General features: G+C 42.6%; 1 protein-coding gene across 3 annotated transcripts; it reads right to left on the bottom strand.

Annotated features, from left to right (window-relative positions):
- Positions 1-13,275: 13,275 nt before the first annotated feature.
- LOC311602473 (diphosphoinositol polyphosphate phosphohydrolase 3-alpha) lies at positions 13,276-17,720 on the bottom strand. 3 transcript variants are annotated; one of them, XM_084790603.1, is made up of 2 exons: positions 16,945-17,720; positions 13,276-16,388 (listed from the first exon to the last, which is right to left on the bottom strand). In XM_084790603.1, the coding sequence occupies exons 1-2, from the start codon at positions 17,436-17,438 to the stop codon at positions 16,313-16,315; spliced, it is 570 nt and encodes a 189-aa protein (XP_084646729.1). In that variant the 5' UTR covers positions 17,439-17,720; the 3' UTR covers positions 13,276-16,312. The 3 variants fall into 3 exon arrangements, with proteins under 3 accessions (XP_084646729.1, XP_084646731.1, XP_084646730.1); XM_084790605.1 differs by having other exon boundaries at positions 13,276-15,153; positions 16,945-17,718; XM_084790604.1 differs by having other exon boundaries at positions 13,276-14,380; positions 16,945-17,717.
- Positions 17,721-18,165: the final 445 nt, after the last annotated feature.

Below are 18,165 nucleotides of genomic sequence, written 5' to 3'. Positions count from 1 at the left end.
GGGTTCCTTAAACCTCTACCTCCCTTCCAAACCCCAAACCTAGGTAGAATATAAAGAGGTTAGAAGGGAAAGGGGACATAGACGTCTTGAGACTTAGTTCCAGCTGGTTAGGTCATCTGGTTCCTTGGGAAAATACTAATCTCAGTTGTCAGGATATCTAGCAGTCCAGCAACAGCTAACTGCAAATGCAGCAGGATGAACAAGCAGCCTTCTTCCTCCTCCATCTGCCTCCTTGAAGCTCTTGAAGCATTCTATCATCTATCTATCTATCTATTTGTCTATCTATCTATCTATCTATCTATCTATCTATCTAACTATCTATCTATCTACCTATCTATTTCCCCCTCGCTCCTTTGCTCTCTTGCTCTCTCACTCTGGTATTTAGACTCTCCAGAGTCCTCAGATTTCCGCTAACTCCAGCTGGCAAAGAGCACACCCTTCTTCAAGCTACAGGAGGTAATTATCAGCTGTGGATAAACTAAAAGCAGTTCTATATCCCATACTTGGGATTACAACAAAAACGTGTTCATATAACATAACTGAGTTTTTAAAGAAACCAAAACTGCCACTACACCCTATCTTATTCTTTATAAATCAAATATGTCTCTCATATACAGAACATAATGTGGTCACTTTAAAGTCAGTCCTGCTGGCTTTTTCCACTGATCTGCTTATAGTATTTTTATTTAAAGAAGTAATTAATATGTGTTATTACTGAAGTTGACATGTTGAAGTGTTCTTTGGAAATAGCCTCATTAGAGAAGGGACAAATGTTGAAGGAGATCTAAGGTTGAGCCTTAATATGATAGGATTAGAGCCTAATGAGAGAATAATGAGAGCCCTGTCTGTTTCCTATTCCCATACAGAGGGAGTGATGTGAGAGGCCACAGCAAGAAGTGAGTGTATATAAGATAGTGTACTGGTTTGAGTAAAAATGGCTCCCATAGGCCCTTAGGGAGTGGCACTAGTAGGAGGTGTGGCCTTGTTAGGAGAGGCATGGCCTTGTTAGGAGAGGTGTGGCCTTGTTGGAGGAAGTGTATCACTGTGGTGGCAAGCTTTGAAGTCTTATATGCTCAAACTACCCCCAGTGCAGCATATAGTCTCGTTCTGCTGCTTGCGGATCAAGATGTAGAACTCTTGGCTCTTTCTCCAGCATCATGTCTGCCTGGATACTACCATGCTTCCTGCCATGATGATAATGGCAGGGAACTGTAAACCAGCCCCAATTAACTGTTGTCCTTTATAAGAGTTGCCATGGTCATGGTGTCTCTTCACAGTGATGGACATCCTAACCAAGACAGTTAGGAAAATAAACTTTTCTAGAAACTGAAAGAAACTTCATCTTTGAACTAAATCCTCCAGAATGTGACATCCAATGTGTGATAGGTTTATGGCATATTAAGCAAAGTAATACCATTTGGTAAGATTGGTTCTTCCATTTTATCATTTGGGAGTTTTATTGTTTCTTTGTACATATTGGTAGGATTCAGCATGATAATATAATCCATGCATATATGTAATGATCAAACTGGAACATTTGAAGTACTTTTTCTGTGGTGCTGGTTATGGAACCTAAGGTCTTGTGCACACATGGTAAGGGTTTTACCACTAAGCTATAGCCAGTGCTGCTAATTTTTTAATACACAGAGGGCATATGTGTATGTGTGTGTGTGTGTGTGTGTGTGTGTGTGTGTGTGTGTGTGTGTGTGTACAGTATATAGTGTGATATTTCAGTATTTCAGTATCTGCACTGAGATCAGGCTACTCCATAGTAGTTTTTCAGGCTATGCCCTGCCCTAGGGAACTCTATTTTACAAGTAACTTTCGGCTCCATTTTGAGAGAGAAGGATAACTGCAGACTCAGAGTGGACCCAGAAACTGTATCACTGGTCAGGCAACCACCCACCCAGAACAGAATGGAAAATGACTTGTGCCTGGTTATAGAAAGAGAGCCACCCTAAAAGTTTATTGTGTAGAATTAAGACCATAAGGGCACATAGATGTTAATATGAAGGAAATCTGGACCAAGAACTTACAAGATGTGCCAGACTAAGGAATTATAATTCCCTCGTGTAGATCTCATAAAGGAATGGATACCCACTACTGCAATGGCATGGATGCACGCCAACCTATCTCCTGATAGCTGCTGTGCATATCAAGAACTGAGGACTTCCCAGCTCTTCCTGGACCTTCTTCTTGGCTTTCTTCCCTGCTGTTGATACTGCCCACTGGACTGCCTGCCTGGTCACCTGTTTGAACCTGGCCCACCATTTACTGCTCTTGGTTAGTTTTCTGCTTCAGACCACGTTGACCTTTTCTCTTGAAGCTGAAGTCTACAGTTTTGTGCTCAGTGTCTCCCTCCCAGCAGCTGCCTGGTTCATTATCTTATCCACGCAGACTTCTTCAGCCCACTTCTGAAACCCCTTAAACTCTGCATAGCCTTGTTAACTTATAATTATTCATTTACCTACATGAATGTGTGCATGTGCATACACACACACACACACACACACACACACACACCACCTCTGTTATGTGTAACATGAGGGTTACTATTAGTAAATTAAGATTGGAAAAAAGAACCTGCATTTCACCTTGGTCACACCAAGGTAGGCAGATCATATGCAGATTATATGACAAATTGTTATTGAAACTGTTCAACTTTGTGAATTTATTGTAACCATTAAATCCTGACAGTGTAGAAAGACACAAACATGATAGTGTATGTTTCTGGCATAGCATGCTTGTAACATTTTAGCTTTCAGAAACCTTACAATGAGGGGGTTCAATGTTGAATCCTTGTTAGTTCTCTCAATCCATAGTGCACAGGATGTCTGTGCCTTTTTCTATGTCTTTACTTTTTCAATTTATTATTTACTTAGAATCTTTCAGCTTCATAATCGTTGAAGACTTCTTAAAACGTAAGATGAGATGGAAAGAGGGCAGGGCATGAGCTAGTGCTGCTTTGCACCATCATATTCTTTATCCATGCTGCTGGGTTTATGCTGTTTTCCGCTCATCTCTGCTGTGCCAGGACCAGCTCACATTTTCAGACTCTTCTGCACTACTGCTGTGTGCAGGTAGAAATTACACTACTAACTGTTAAGTTTCAAACCAGGGACAAATAGCTGAGGCACCCATTTAAACATCAAAGTGGAACTGGCTGCCAGGTTCTCCCAGCATCCTTCACTCCCTACCCTTTACAGGGTATGGATGATATACCCCACCCACTACCCTAAATTTTCCAGACAAGAGGCTGCCCCCCAGAGGCTCTTCCCTATGTAATCCAGACATTTTGGTTACCCCCTTTTTTGGGGAGGTACCTCTGGCCTCCTGGCTGCTGTACTTGGATTCCCTCTCTCCCTTCTCTTCCCCCCTCCTGGACTCTCTGGCCACTCTGGACTCTCCCAGATGTGTCTGCCCCTGCCTGTGTTCTGCCACATATCTATAATAAGCTATCTCTCCCACCATACCTAGGAGCAGTCATGCCCTTTCCTTTCTCTTTTCTTTCTTTCTTTTTTTTTCATTCAGTAAGGATCACTAATGAAAGGGGGCAAAGGGAGTGGCATGTGTGTACACTAGCACCCCTCCTAATAGTTGTAGGGAGAAGGAAGAAATTCTACTCCGTACTGGGTCTTGCTGACATCACAATTTGCGGGCAGGGGATTGTAGAAATGGAGTGCCAAGCACCACTGTCTCAAGCCACCTTATTCTGCCTTATTGTTAGTAAACGTGGGTGGGACTTAGCTCTACACTGGGCCCCACTGACTCTAGGCCAGTGTAGAAAGCAGAATGGCACTATCAGCAGCTCTCACTGCTTCACTGTGCTTTTCCAGCGCAGGACACATACTGCAGAAGTCAAACCCAGGGTTCAGGGAGTTTCTGAAAGATGTCTCCAATCTGTTATTTTCATTGTTGCATATATATTTTATGATCTGAATGACGTTCTACCTCTTAAGTTTCTTTTCTAAGTCTTCTATTCCTCCTCCAGTTAATGCTGATTTTGTCTTAGGACCTAGAAAGGAATGCTAGACCTATTTTCTTACATATACTGTTTTGCCATAACATCTCAGGTTCGCCAGAATCTTGATCCTTCTGATTTCTCTAGATTCTCAGCTTTGCAGTCTAGCTTGTTTTGAACCTTGTTCAAGACAAAAAAAAGTATCATCTGGAACATATGCCCCCTAACTCATCTTGTAGCCCAGTTAATTTCTTAACAGCCACCCAGATGCTAAGACTATCATAATTAACAGAGGTGCATAGCCTCTTCTCTCTTGAAATTAACAGCTTTCATTCTGTGAAGGAAATAAATGAACAAAAGCACAAAATGTATAATGTATATGTCTTCAATTAGCATGAAAATAATCAACGATAAATGGGAATTAATTGATAATGTATGGATTATGGGAGTCTGGTTTTATGGATATGGGGTGGCTTAGTAGGACTGGATCAAGGTTTCAGTATGGAAGAGAGCTGTTGGGAAATAAAGTGTAATCTATTTACACAATCAGACTAAGAAGTCAATCAGGTGTAATACTCCAGCTGTCTGATAGCACAGCATTTGTATTCCTAGCTTTCCCTGCAGGTATAGCTACTTTATAAACAATGTTTCTTCTTCCTATTTGTCTACTAAAAGGCATAGTAGCATTTTCAATGGTATTTTCCCTAAAAACTTGAGACAAAACATAATGATTCACTACTGAGACAGCCCTCAAAATCAGAAGGCAGCCATGGAGCAATGCTTCACAATGTGGGCGGATGGGTTCCATGTATGGACACAAAGTGGACCGTGGGCTACACATCAATTGGTTGTTACTCTGTTTCTTTTGAACATGGTACCATCAGTGCACTCACTCCCTTGCTGACTGAGGCCCATCTGCGGTGACTGAGACTCAAGTCTAGCTTATAAAAGTGTACTCCTAAATTGGTTTTTGCATAGGTTTTTACCTACTAAGCGGCAGTTCCTTACATGGGGACTCAAAGAGTGGAGGTGTTTTAAGCCCCAACATAGGGTAACACAACACATCTGTATTTCTAAGTCTATGTTCTACTTTAGAGCCTCATCAGTGTGTATCTAGAGAGCTAAGAAGTCGGGGAAGAATGTCCTAGAACATGTTAGGAAATGAATAAAAACAAGAGAAACAATAGAAAGCATATGTTTTAAAAGAGGGAATAAAACAGGCAAATGGTAGCACACAATTATTGTCAGTCTGTAACAAAATAGCTCTAGGTTTGATCGGGTCTTAACTTTTTCATTTATAAAATGAGAATAACACTCTTTTTATCAAGTACTTCATGAAACACTGGGCACAATTTCTTTCTAGCTATATGTCTTACCTCTTTTTTTCCCTCAGAACCTTTCATGCTCCAGTAATAAGATATCATATCCATGTTAAAGACAAGTTTACTTTCATATCACTTGACTGTATGGAGTGTTGTGTCTTCATGTGGCCCAGTGTATGCACTGTGTTCACAGATGCTTCTGCCTTTTGAATCCATTAAACCCTCCCTTGGATATTTTTTAAAACCCAAGTAAATTTAAAAAAAAAGTTTTCATTGTATGTTCATATATATATATATATAATCTTAGGGACTATTTTGACTTTGAACCTTGAGAGGAATCCTGTACCTCTCTTCTGATATATATCCTTTCATTATGACCACTGTATGTGAGTGCCTGAGTGAGAAGTTTCTCTGGGGAAGGTATGCCTGAAGAGGGGGCGTTTGGAACTTGACAGGTTCTCCTCATTTGATACAGAGCTGTCCCTTTCTATAAGAAGAGCTATGTGGCTGATTCCTTCTAGACCCTCACACAAAAGACACTGGATATCTTGCTGTAAAAAAATCAAGCCAAAATTAGCTTATGTATTATGTCTCTCATTCAAATGACTGAGGTAGGGGAGATGCAACGTACTTCATTGTTCAGGAACAAGTTCTATCTGGTTTTTGGGATGACTCTAGACCAGGAACATTTTTATCCCTGAGTGAGGTCCTAAAACTTGGAATACCAACACTTAGGACTTGTATGCAAGACCTTGAAATGTCCCTAGAGTTGGGGATATTTTCTATGAAAAGGTTCTGGGGCTTAGAATTATTAACATTTTAATTTCATGCTTATTTAGTAATAGTATTCAACTTCTAAGGAATTTGATTTTAGGGCTACCTTATTTGTCTCTGCAGAGTCAAACGTAGATGCCACCTCTGTGATCTGAAACTTTACAGCTTTATCCTGAGATGCCAAGAACTGAAAGTCTCATTCTAACCTTCTCTAAAGCAGGACAGACATCACAAAACTCTGATGACAGCCTTCCAGGAGAGAGAGGGTAGGTCCCGCATTGTCTTGTGGTTAGATCATATAGCTTTCTTCTAAGACTCCGATTAGCTGTAATTCAGGCCTTGGCCTATGTGGGAACATACACAAGTATGACAATATAATGAAAGAGGCGTTTCCCTCTGGGTAAAAAAAATCTATTGACAAAGTGCTTGCGTTAGCAACATGAGGATCTGAGCTAAATCCCTAGACCCCATGCCTGACTTAGTAGCCCATACTTGTATTCCCAGCACTAGGGACATGAAGACACCAAAATCCATGGGGTGCACTGGCCAGCCAGTCTAGCCTAATTGGTGAGCTCCAAGCCTATATATTAGAAGCCTTCTGTCAAAGGAGGTTGGTGGCATTCCTAAGGATGCCACCCAAGGTGGTTGTACTCCAACCTCCACCGGTACCTCCACACAGGCACACGTGTGCCTGCACACACAGGTGCAAACTATTCATACAGTTTTCCGTTTATAATGGGATGTATTTCTTTTTTTTTTAATTTGACTACTCATTTTCAATGTGTTTTACTCTCTCTTTGCCACTTCACACTGTATAAACTACAAATTTAGCACATCTAGTTCTTTTTGTATTTCTGTTAGTGATTTCTTCCACACTAAATTGTGAAATCATCCAATGGAAGGGCTTCATTTTCTTGGTATTTTCAGGTAGAGTTGTTTTCTCCACGTCCCTTTGTCCTGGTGTCATCTTTTATTGGTGTGTGTGTGTGTGATAAAGATCAGAGAGGATTTAACAACTTGGCTAAAGTGCCTTTTTCCTGTTTGTGCTATTCTTGGTTGTCAACTTGAGAACACTGGAATGAAGTACAATCCAGAAACGGAAGGCATACCAAGGATTTTTTGTTTGTTTGTTTTTAGCTTGGTTTGAAGAGGGGATTCCACTTCTAGTCTGGGACGTTTGAGGTAGGAAGATACACAACTTTCATCAGATCTTGAGGCAGTATGACACATCTTTAATCTGGGCCATACCTTCTGCTATATCTTATAGGAGGACATATAAGAAAACAGCTTTTGTTCTTTGCTTGCTCTTGCCTTTTGCTAGCACATGTATTCTATCACTGGCATTAGATACTGTTTCTGCAGTATTCTAGCATATACTGGAGACTAACAGATATCTAGCCTCATGGGACTGAGCAACTGATGGATTCTTGCACTTTCAATTCACAGCCAGCCATTGTTAGATTGGTTGGGCTACAGCTTATACATCATTCCAATAAATCCCATATATATATATATATATATATATATATATATATATATATATATAGAGAGAGAGAGAGAGAGAGAGAGAGAGAGAGAAATTAATTCTATAAGTTATATTATTCTAGAGATTTTCTAATATACCATCCATGCAAATAATACAGCGTCCCTATTTAAAAGCAATTCATTGTATATTTACTGGCTTTATCAACCTTTGCTTTGTTTTCTTTTAAAAAATATATTTATAAGTAGAAGGATCCAGAGGGTCCTAGAAACCTACAAGAAGAACATTATGATAGGCAGATCTGGGCCCAGGGGTCCTGCTCAAACTATGGCACCAGCCAAGGACAATACAGGCGGTAAACTTTGAATCCCTACCCAGATCTAGCCAATGGACAGGACATTCTCCACAGTTGAGTGAAGAGTGGGGACTGACTTTCACACGAACTCTGGTGCCCCATATTTGACCACGTCCCCTGGATGGGGAGGCCTGGTGGCACTCAGAGGAAGGATAGCAGGCTACCAAGAAGAGACTTGATACCGTATGAGCATATACAGGGGGAGGAGGTCCCCCTCAGTCCCAGTCATAGGGGAGGGGAGTAAGGGGAAAATGGGAGGGAGGGAGGAATGGGAGGATACAAGGGATGGGATAACCATTGAGATGTAATATGAATAAGTTAATATAATATAAAAAATAAAAATTTACTTATTTATTTATTATGAGTAGTCTATCTGCATGTACACCTGCAGGCCAGAAGAGAGCACCAGGTCTCATTACAGATGGTTGTGAGCCACCATGTGGCTGCCGGGAATTGAACTCAGGACCACTGGAAGTGCAGCCAGTGCTCTTAACCTCTGAGCCATCTCTCCAGCCCTGTCTTGGCTTTCTTATTATTTCTAATAATTTCTTATTATCTGTCTCATTTCTTATTATTTGCTTTCTTATTATTTCATATTTGGTGCCAAGGTGGGGCCAGAAAATATACAATGAATGTGGTGGTTTAAATGAGACTGGCCCCCACAGGCTCATATGCTTGAATGCTTATTTCTCAGTTGGTGGAACTGGTTGGGAAGAATTAGGAGGTGTGGCCTTGTTGAAGGAGGTATGTCACTGGGAGTGGGCTTTGGGGATTCGAAGCTCATGCTAGGCTCAGTCTTTTTGCCTCTGTGTCTCTCTGTGTGTCTGTCTCTGTGTGTCTGTGTACGTTTACCTGTCTGTCTGTCTCTCACTCTCTGTTTGCCTCTCTTTTTGCCTCCTGCTTATGGATCAACTGTAAGCTCAGGTACTGCTCCAGTACCATGCCTGCCTTATGGGAAAATGACACAGTTAACGATAGTGGTTTTGCCAGGCATATTGTATTGGCTCATGCCTGTCAATCCAGCTTTTAGGAGGCTGAGGCAGGAAGACTGTTATAGAGCAGCCTGGCCTGCATAACAGAGTTCCAGGCCAGCCGGGGCTACAGCATTAGACCCTGTAGCAGGAAAAAAAATGTGGTAGTTGTCTAAGTGAACAGACACTCCTGATGAAGCTTCAATGTCTTTGAAGATAAACATTTCATAGGATGCATAATCTCTGTGACCCACAGGAACAGCCATAAAAGAAAGGATCCCTTAATGATGAAGATTTGTGGACATAAGAAGCTAATCTAGTTAGATGCCTTAGAAATGGTTAGAGTTCTTGCTATATTCCTATCAATTATGTGGCTGTGGAAGGAAAACAGCTCTAGATGGTGAGGATAAAGCATCCTTTGCAGAAATGATTCACCACCTTCCCCCTTCCACTCTGTAGCTAAGGCCTGTCATCCACATGGATTCAGTTACCTTACCAGGAGTCACAGATATGGTGAGTCTGGTCTTTTATTTATTTATTTATTTTATTAATTTATTCTTGTTACATCTCGATAGTTATCCCATCCCTTGTATCCTCCCATTCCTCCCTCCCTCCCATTTTCCCCTTACTCCCCTCCCCTATGACTGTTCCTGAGGGGGACTTCCTCCCCCTGTATACGTTCATAGGGTATCAAGTCTCTTCTTGGTAACCTGCTGTCCTTCCTCTGAGTGCCACCAGGTCTCCTCCTCCAGGGGACGTGGTCAAATATGAGGCATGCCTAAGCAAACAGCACAGATGTGGTATAAGCCCCAGCAGTACAATTGAGTTGAGCTATCTGACGGAGAGGCTCACAAAGGATCTGAGCACACATTTACCAGTTTGGACAGCCCCCAGGTGTGTGTTGGTGTTGCTGCTCTGTTTTGTTAGTGTGCAGGTCTTCAGTATTGCTGTGTAGCCCTGGATGGCCTCATCATTCTCCTGCCCGTGTCTCCCTAGTACTGTGATAACAGGGGCATGCAACCACGGCCATCTCTGCTGTCAATTTTTAAACCTCACTCCACTGCCTTCTTCATCTCTCCCACCTAGACCAGCTGAAAAGAAACCTTATGATACATACTGTACCCTCTTTCGATGTTTCAACTCACTGAGCAATACATCAAAATTAGATTAGAGTTTTCATATTTATACAATGGCTTTAAGAAATGAGAGTCCTTTAACAACTTCCTTCTCAACTGTATAATTATTATGCCTCAGTGTATATTAAAATAGACCCTTTAAGGGTTGAAACCATTAAACAAGACCTATCTAGGCAAGGAAGTGATTGTTTCAACTGTCTTCCATTTAACAGCCCAATTTTTCCAGCTCTTAAACTTGGAATAAATGAATGAGTGAGTCTTCTTGGTTAACACACACTTAATGCCATGGTCTCACCCATTAAGACCCCATGGGAGAAATGTTGTAATAGGCAAATGAGTGACTCAATCCAATTGGCAGTTAATATATATTTGGTTGTTATATGTTGTTCAGTGCCCACAACAACAGCATCTTGGCCACACTTTTCTCTTTTGTCCCAAAGGGAGATACCCTGATAGTAGCTCATCAACTTTTCTACTTTTGTGGGTAAGACCTAATTGTACCTGTTTTTTTCCCCATCCATGTCCATTTTTAAATGATCCTGTAAAAATACTTAGGACATATGTTTATCCCTCAGTATCAGTGGGGGATTGGTTCCAGGATAGCTGCTCCTTCCCTTGAGGTATCACAATTATCAAATGCTCAAATCCCTTATATAAAATGGCACGTTTTTTGCATATAATCTATATACATCATCTTAAATCATTCCTAAATGCCATGTAAAAATAGTTGTTATGTGTGCTCTTTAGGGAATTACGACATGAAAAAAAATTCTTGCACGAGTTTGATACAGGTGCAGTTTAAAAAAATATTTTTGATCCACTGTTGCAAAAACCATGGAAAAAGAACCTCCAGATATGAACAAGAGACTATACAAATTCTCAAAAAGGCTCATAGAAAAGGAGGGGCCGAGCTGGGCAGTGGTGGCGCACGCCTTTAATCTCACCACTTGGGAGGCAGAAGCAGGTGGATCGTTGTAAGTTCGATACCAGCCTGGTCTACAAAGTGAGTCCAGAACAGCCAAGGCTACACAGAGAAACCCTGTCTTTAAAAAACCAAAAGAAAAAAAAAGGAGTGGTCCTTGCACACATAACTCAATGCCTTAAATTTCTTAATTATTTGGTAAAATGAGAGCTGCTTGCTCCCCAGCACAGCATTGTAAAAAATACATAGTAATGTTCTTATCACCCACCATATTAAAACTAATATCTTTTAGGCCTTTTAAAGTTTTGTTTTGCTCTTTTGAGTTTTTACTTGTTTTCAAGACAGGGTTTCTCTGTGTAGCCTTGGTTGTCCTGGACCCACTGTGTAGATTAGGCTGGCCTTGAACTCACAGAGAACCTCCTGCCTCTGCCTTCCTGATTGTTGGGATTACACGTGTGTGCCACCATGCCTGGCCCATTTTAAGTTTCGTAGGCAATATATAATTCACTTATAAATTCTACTGTCTCATTTATGTCATTATTGCCAAAAACTTCATTTTCTCACCAAAGGCTCTAGAAAATGTCAAATACAATACCAATACAAATATTAATACTATGCTTGCTAGAGAGTCCATCACTAAAGAAGCATTAGCAACCTACTCTCATGGCTGCTTCCGTCCCTAATGGTTATTTGTCTACTGACTTCTGCTTAAGACCAGAACTCATAGCATCTGTCAGTAGAGGGGCTCTTGCTGACTTCATGTTGGCATCTCCTACAAAGGCGCTTTCACAGACCCTTAGCACATAGCCCTCTTTTTACAGTCTTAGCTAAGTCTTAGAAGTACCCTCAAGTCACCACAGCTATCAAACCTTTTGATAAAGGACCGAGAGAAGATGCCGGGGCCTGCGACTTACCAGATTTGCGGGTGAGAATGGAAACCCCTGTTCTCAGTTCTTTGTCAGATGCTGTGCCGGATGAAGTTACCCCTTTCCCAAATTCATTGTCTACCTAGAGACCCCTTAAGGTTCAACCAAAATGAAGGAAAACAGGAGTTTGGGCATATTATGAACACACATACTCCCATGGGAAGTGGGATGTCCTAACCAGTATGCCCCTGAAAGATTAAAAGAGTAAACGTTAAGGACCAGAACAGTTAACTCCTCTACTCTAGCTAATGCAGCAGGTGTTCTGATTGTAAATCAGGTGGAATCAAGTCACTCTTTTTTTTTTTTCATTCTTTTTCTTCTTCAGAGTTCCAGACATTGTTGAGATCAAGGAATTCATTTTCCCTGGTCTGAATGTACAATACTGAGCTCTAGAACAAAAGACAGGACTTTGTTTTTCTTTGATGTTAATAATGGAATGCAAGGCCTTACATCACATACTGGCCAAGAACACTCTGCTTCAGAGCTACAACCCTGGGCCATGCAAGTTACAGCTGATGAGACTTTCATGATCCTAAACGGCCTGCAATCCCAGACTTAACTAAGGAAGCATGGTTTTCAGGTTCTTTACTTACCAAGATCAAGGAGAACAAATAATAAAAGCCATGCTCGATCACTGACAGCATTTAAACCTCTCGTCCTCTGCGTCATGCTTCCAAGTTAAGAGAAAAACCAAACCAAAAGAGAGTGCTTTTTTTCTTTGCTGATCAACAGCTCCAGACCACGCACACTGTCAGCTGGGTATTGGAACTCTTACTCTAGTCCTACATAACAAGCCCAATAAAAGCTCCAAGTGTCTCCTTCCCTTCTCTACAAATTTCAGGCCAGCTTTAAAGGTTTCTGAGCCCCTCGCTCCACCAAAGAACTCAAAGACTGATCTGCAGCCAGGAGTCCTGACAGTTTATCTTCTTGCTTTGCCTGCCACCAAATCAAATATTAGGCACAGTGTTCAGTACACACATCTACAGCTAATGGGTTTTGTACCTCACCTTCCCAAGAAACTACTAAAATGGCATAATGTGGATTATTATAAGGTAATCTAGAGATCTCGCCCTTGATTTCGCAGTGATATGAGCTACAATGCAAATGGCACAAAACCTCTCCTCAGCATAGTAGAACTAATAGTTGTAAATAATGACTTAAGTTCCTATCTCAGTAGGACAAATGGAAACAAAACAAAACAAAACAAAAATTTAAAAACTCCAAGTAGTGTACCAAGGGTGCAAGTTGCCATTCCAGGATATATCCCCTTTAGTTTAATTTCTGTGAATTTGACTTCTTAGATCAGAAGTACTATCCTGGAGGCAACATTTAAAACCCAGTATCAACGTTTCCCTCCTCATTTTCTTCTCTCTACAGTATATACTAGATTTAATTAGAAGAATGCCAACACCTCCAATGGTTTTGATTAACTTTTTATTATGGAAAATGTCAAACATACAAAAGCAGAGATGAACATATATAATGAACATCATTTAATCTTCATTCATCTTCAACAACCTTAAAGGCCAATCTTGTTTGAGGGTGTCCAGTGTATTTAATATTTAGACATATTTTGAAGCAAATCCCAGACATTATATCGCGTCAAATGTAAATATTTGAATGCAGATAAGAATTCTTCATTCCAATATAACAACAGTATTGTAATAGTCAATGTGAAAATATACAGCCAATGCTCAACATAGCCTAGTTGTCTGATAAACTCATTCATCTTATAGTCTGATCAAAGCAGGATCCTAATAAGATCCATACGAGTATTGATCACTCCCTAAAACCTTTCTCAATCCATGGGTTTGGCCTCCCCCCTTTCCTTTTGTCCTTGTGACTTAAATACTGATGAAACTGGATCATCTGTCCCGTGTTTTCTTGAAGTCAGGACTCTATGAATCTCATTGTTTGATATACAGTAAACTGTTTCTCTGTCTCCTGTATTTTCGATAGAGGAGAAATTATATCTAGAGGCACAGTTAAATTTAGGTTCAAAAATTTGGCAAATGTAAGAGGTACATAATGTCTGGGATAACACAGACATGTGAATAAGAATTTTTGCTACTATCTCACAGCTGCCTTGAAATAGTGGGGTTACACCTGATATACAAAAGCCACACATATGCTAGAGAAATTAGAAGAGGGATGTTTCCCCATTCATCACCATTACAAAATATTAAACAAATATTCAGTGATGCCTACCATATATCAAGTAATGTATGCTAGATATAAAAAGACTAAGAAAGCAAGTTTTTGCATTCACGGTCATATTTGATGGGCAATACAGACAAAAAGCACAAAAAGGCCACAGGTGCCAAATAGAATTCTGTACAGATTCAGTGGTAATGCAACAACCTGAAGAGCAGCCATTGTTAATAAGAGGAAAGAAGTGTCCAAAAGCATAGGATGAGCTGTGTTCTTGGGGATGTCAAAGAGCTCACCTGTGCTTCACAATTCCATTCATCATTGGGTTCACATACTTGATTCTTTCAAAGTAAATCTGAACAACATTTATTCCATTCACCTAAAAAAAGATAATCTGATTAATAAGGTTTTACTGGTTTGTCCATTCCTGTAGAGTCTAGACAACACACGTTTACTGAGGATCTAGTATGGTTTCATCAACACGTTACACTGGAACAGCCGGCAGTGAATTTATCCAGTGCAGTTCCACTGCAAGCACGGGTGAGAGCTGAAAGAAATCAATTCTCCCAGGGACGTTAAGTAGCTTTAAAAGAAAACCACTGGCAGTAGAGAGTTCTAATGAGTGAACCAATGACAAAAGTCTCTGAATTTTAGCCCCTGTTTTGAGGCCCTGGAGTTATGCAGGATTCAGGTTGGGTCCTAGTCCTCAAGGAGTTCATATTCTACTAGGAAACCAGTTAGTTAGGGACATCACTACAATAGGTGCTTCCACAACAAGAAATCTGACAGAGGAGGAAAAAAGTTTGGCTAGCTCTTAGTATTCTATAGGTTCTAAGCATTTTCACCTCCCTTCCCCAATTAACAACTACTGAGGGAGAGGTGGTTCTTTCTTATACAGGAACTCCATTTAACAGGAAGTGAGGAAAGAAGCAATGCCAAATCCAGAGCCTGTTAAACCATGTGCTCCACGGTGCTGCTGCTGTGCTGCTGCTGCTGCTGCTGCTGCTGCTCACACTGCTATTTTATAAGCTGCTTGTTCTTGTTCTTAGGCTCTTCAGGTTTTACTGATGCTTCTAAACAAAGCTTTCCAACAGTTCTTTTACATGAGACGGGACCAAGGAATCATCCGTAGCCACGATTCAGCCCTTACTTCTTACCAATAAAAAAAAAATCTGATTGACAAATCATAGGTTGCTAATATACCTTATGCCTGCATCAAGCATATTAAAGTTACTTTGCTTTCAGCGTGACTTCAAGCTTTTAGAAGGATAAGCATAGGCACTTGTCCAGTGGAGGGAAAGGCAGCCCTTTAAGACAACATGCCGAAAGCAAATCTCTGTAATTGTGTGTAAAAGTCTTAATTACCTTTCAGCAGTGTACTGGATTCGGGGGCGGGGAAGTGGGATAAGCTAAAAAATTCAGCTGTACATCTTCACAGTACTCAACACACAAAACGCATAGGAACGACTCCAAGGAGGAAATCACACCTGTGCATCAAACTTTTGGGAGAATGTAAGCTATAGACATGATTTGCTTTATTTACATGTCAGCAGTTTTATCTGAATTTCCTGCAATTATTCTGTTAAAAGGCAAGAATATTTGGAGGCCTTAATTTGATACTTTTCTGGGATGAACCCCAGAAAGGATATTTTGATGTCTATATAAATTTGAATTTAAAGTGTGATAATTGTCTTTTTGTTTGTAATGCGGAAATGGAAAGTACTAGAAAGTTGGAGATTGCACAAACAATCTTTGTGGGTCCCAGAGAAAACCTAGCAAACAGTAATGCTCAATCCAAAAGCTTAAGAATCAAACAACATGGATTTATAGGACGAGACTGAATTTGCTTAATGAATCTCCTCAAATTTGTCAGAGTTCAAAGATCAAAATATAATACTCTGTATTATCTCTAGAATACTACATTGCAGTTAAACATCCAACATATTTGTGGCATTTTTAGATGAGAGGAATTTTTACATATACAATACAGAAATAAAGCAACAATCCACCTAGGACTGGTGTAGACTCTGAAGCCCAAGACTGCTGAGAATATCCAGTCATTGATGTTGAATACTGAGCAATTGGTGAAAACTACATTCAGTAATTCGGCATTATAACGATATGGAATTACATGCTAGGTTTATAAAACTATCATTTTGGTAAGCAGGTTTGTACTCATTATTTTGACAGTATCACTTTTGTTGAGTACACATATTTTACATGGCTTTATATAACAATGAACTGATGATATTCAATTCTGTGTGTACCAAGTTATTTTTGGAAGATAAGCTATAGAAGAAAATGCTTAGTGTCACCATCCATGTATATTGTAGAACACATTTAGAACGTTGGTAGAAAGACACCTCCAGTCATATTCACTGTGAAGGCTGTGAATGAGAAAAAAAGAAAAAAACATAAAAGACCCCCCTCCCAGCCATCACCAGCTGGTAGGACCCTAAAGACCCCTCCAATAAGAAACAAACCAGAAGCCAGACATCAACAACACACACCCACACTCACATGTAAAGGGTGTTTAAAGAAAAAACGAAACAAAAACATCACAAGGCAGACAAGCAGCACGCACGCACACCCACATGAAATTTCACACATGCATACACACGCACACCCTCCACGAAGAGCAGGGCAAGCAGTTAAGGCACCATTCACGAAATCCCATGCAGCTCTGACTGACCACAAGATTTTTACCAGTGCCACCAAGAAGCAATTGGAAAAGCATCTGAAAAACGTGCAAATTGTCTGCAAACAGCGCCTGGCAACCGAGACAGTTTGCAAGCGTGATTCAGAGGTCTGCCTGCCAAGGAAACAAAAGAAGCCTCCCTCCTGCCCATGCGGGCTCACAGGACAGGAGAGGTGCTCCCCTGGCAGGCAGGAGGCCAGTGCGGGGAGGCGACAGGCAGGAGTCCAGGCAGGAGCGGTACATACTAGGGCTCGCTCTCAGGCAGGGTCGGGGCAGCCGAATTCCCATTTGTGGGGGAGCCGCCCAGCTTCAGTTTCTCCAGGTACTCGGCATGCACGGGCTTGTGGCACTGCAGGACCTTGATGGCATCTTCGATCTTGAACCACTCTCGCTTCCTGCCAATGCTGACCGAGTCTTCCCAATCTTCCAGCAGCTCGGTGACAGTGAGCACGAAGACATAGGTCCGGTGCTTGCGGTCCTGGTTCTGCTCAAAGACACCCAGCAGCCGGCCCAACTTCCCCTTGACCCCCGCCTCCTCGTACACCTCGCGCACCGCCGCGCCATCGGGCTCCTCCTCGGGCTCCATGCCCCCTCCGGGCACGATCCAGCGGTCAGGGTAGCGGCTGCTGCTCACCAGCAGCACCTCGTCCTCGCGCTCGCTGCGGAAGCACAGGCACGCGGCGCGCTTCTTGAAGCCCTCGGGGTCGTAGGTGCGCGTCTGGTTCGGCTTACACTTCATCCTGAGCTCAGGCTCCGGGCTGGCTTGCAGCTGCCAAGCGGGGCCGCCTCTGCGCAGCACGGGCTGGGGCTGCTGCGGGCAGGGCAAGGGCCTGGCGAGGACTGAAGCCGAGCGGCGCCTAGTCTGAGCCGAGCCCGAGCCCGGGGAGACCAGGCGGGGGCGAGCCGGCGCGTCAGTCAGTCCGCGGGGCGGGCAGTGGTGCCCAGCGCGCCCCAGGCTGAGGGTGGCGAGCCCGCCGCCTGATTGGAGGCGCCGCTTCCGCCGCCTGCAGCCGGCAGCCCAGAGCCCGCGCCTCCGCACAGCCCCCCGAGTGGACCGCGCGCGATCCCCGCCCTCCTGCCCGCGCGTGCTCTCTCTCTCTCTCTCTCTCGCACCCCTTTGCTGGCTCTCTCTCTGGCTAGGCCGCCCTGGCAGGGGTTGAGCGAGGTGAGGTGCCTGCGCGCGCGTGGCCGGGTCCGCGTGCGCGCCCGCGGTGGAGGGCGAGGGGCGGAGGCGGGGGTCTCCCGACACCCCCAGAGCGCGATGCCGCCGCCGCCAGCCCACTGCGCAGGCGCCCCGCACCACTGTGCCCGGGAAGCTTCTACCTCACAGGGGTCTGGGGACGTGCACCCTATTGTGACTTGGCTCAGGGTCCTCACCAAGTGTGGGCCTCAGCCCAAGGTGGCAGCAGAGGGGTGCAGGGCCTCCCTGGGAGACCCAGAAGCAGAGGGGTCTAGGCCTCCATCAT

This window comes from Acomys minous (assembly GCF_964271855.1).
Source record: "Acomys minous genome assembly, chromosome: 7".
Lineage (NCBI taxonomy): Eukaryota > Metazoa > Chordata > Mammalia > Rodentia > Muridae > Acomys > Acomys minous.
Note: the sequence above shows the minus strand (reverse complement) of the source record. Positions and strands in the feature narration are given on the sequence as shown.

Excerpts from the sequence above, each read along its gene's own strand:
- LOC311602473 (XM_084790603.1), bottom strand. The coding sequence starts at position 17,438 with ATGAAGTGTAAGCCGAACCAGACGCGCACCTACGACCCCGAGGGCTTC. Across the intron at positions 16,389-16,944 it reads CTGCCTGAGAGCGAGCCCTA|CCTTCACAGTGAATATGACT; the intron begins GTATGTACCGCT and ends TCTCATTCACAG.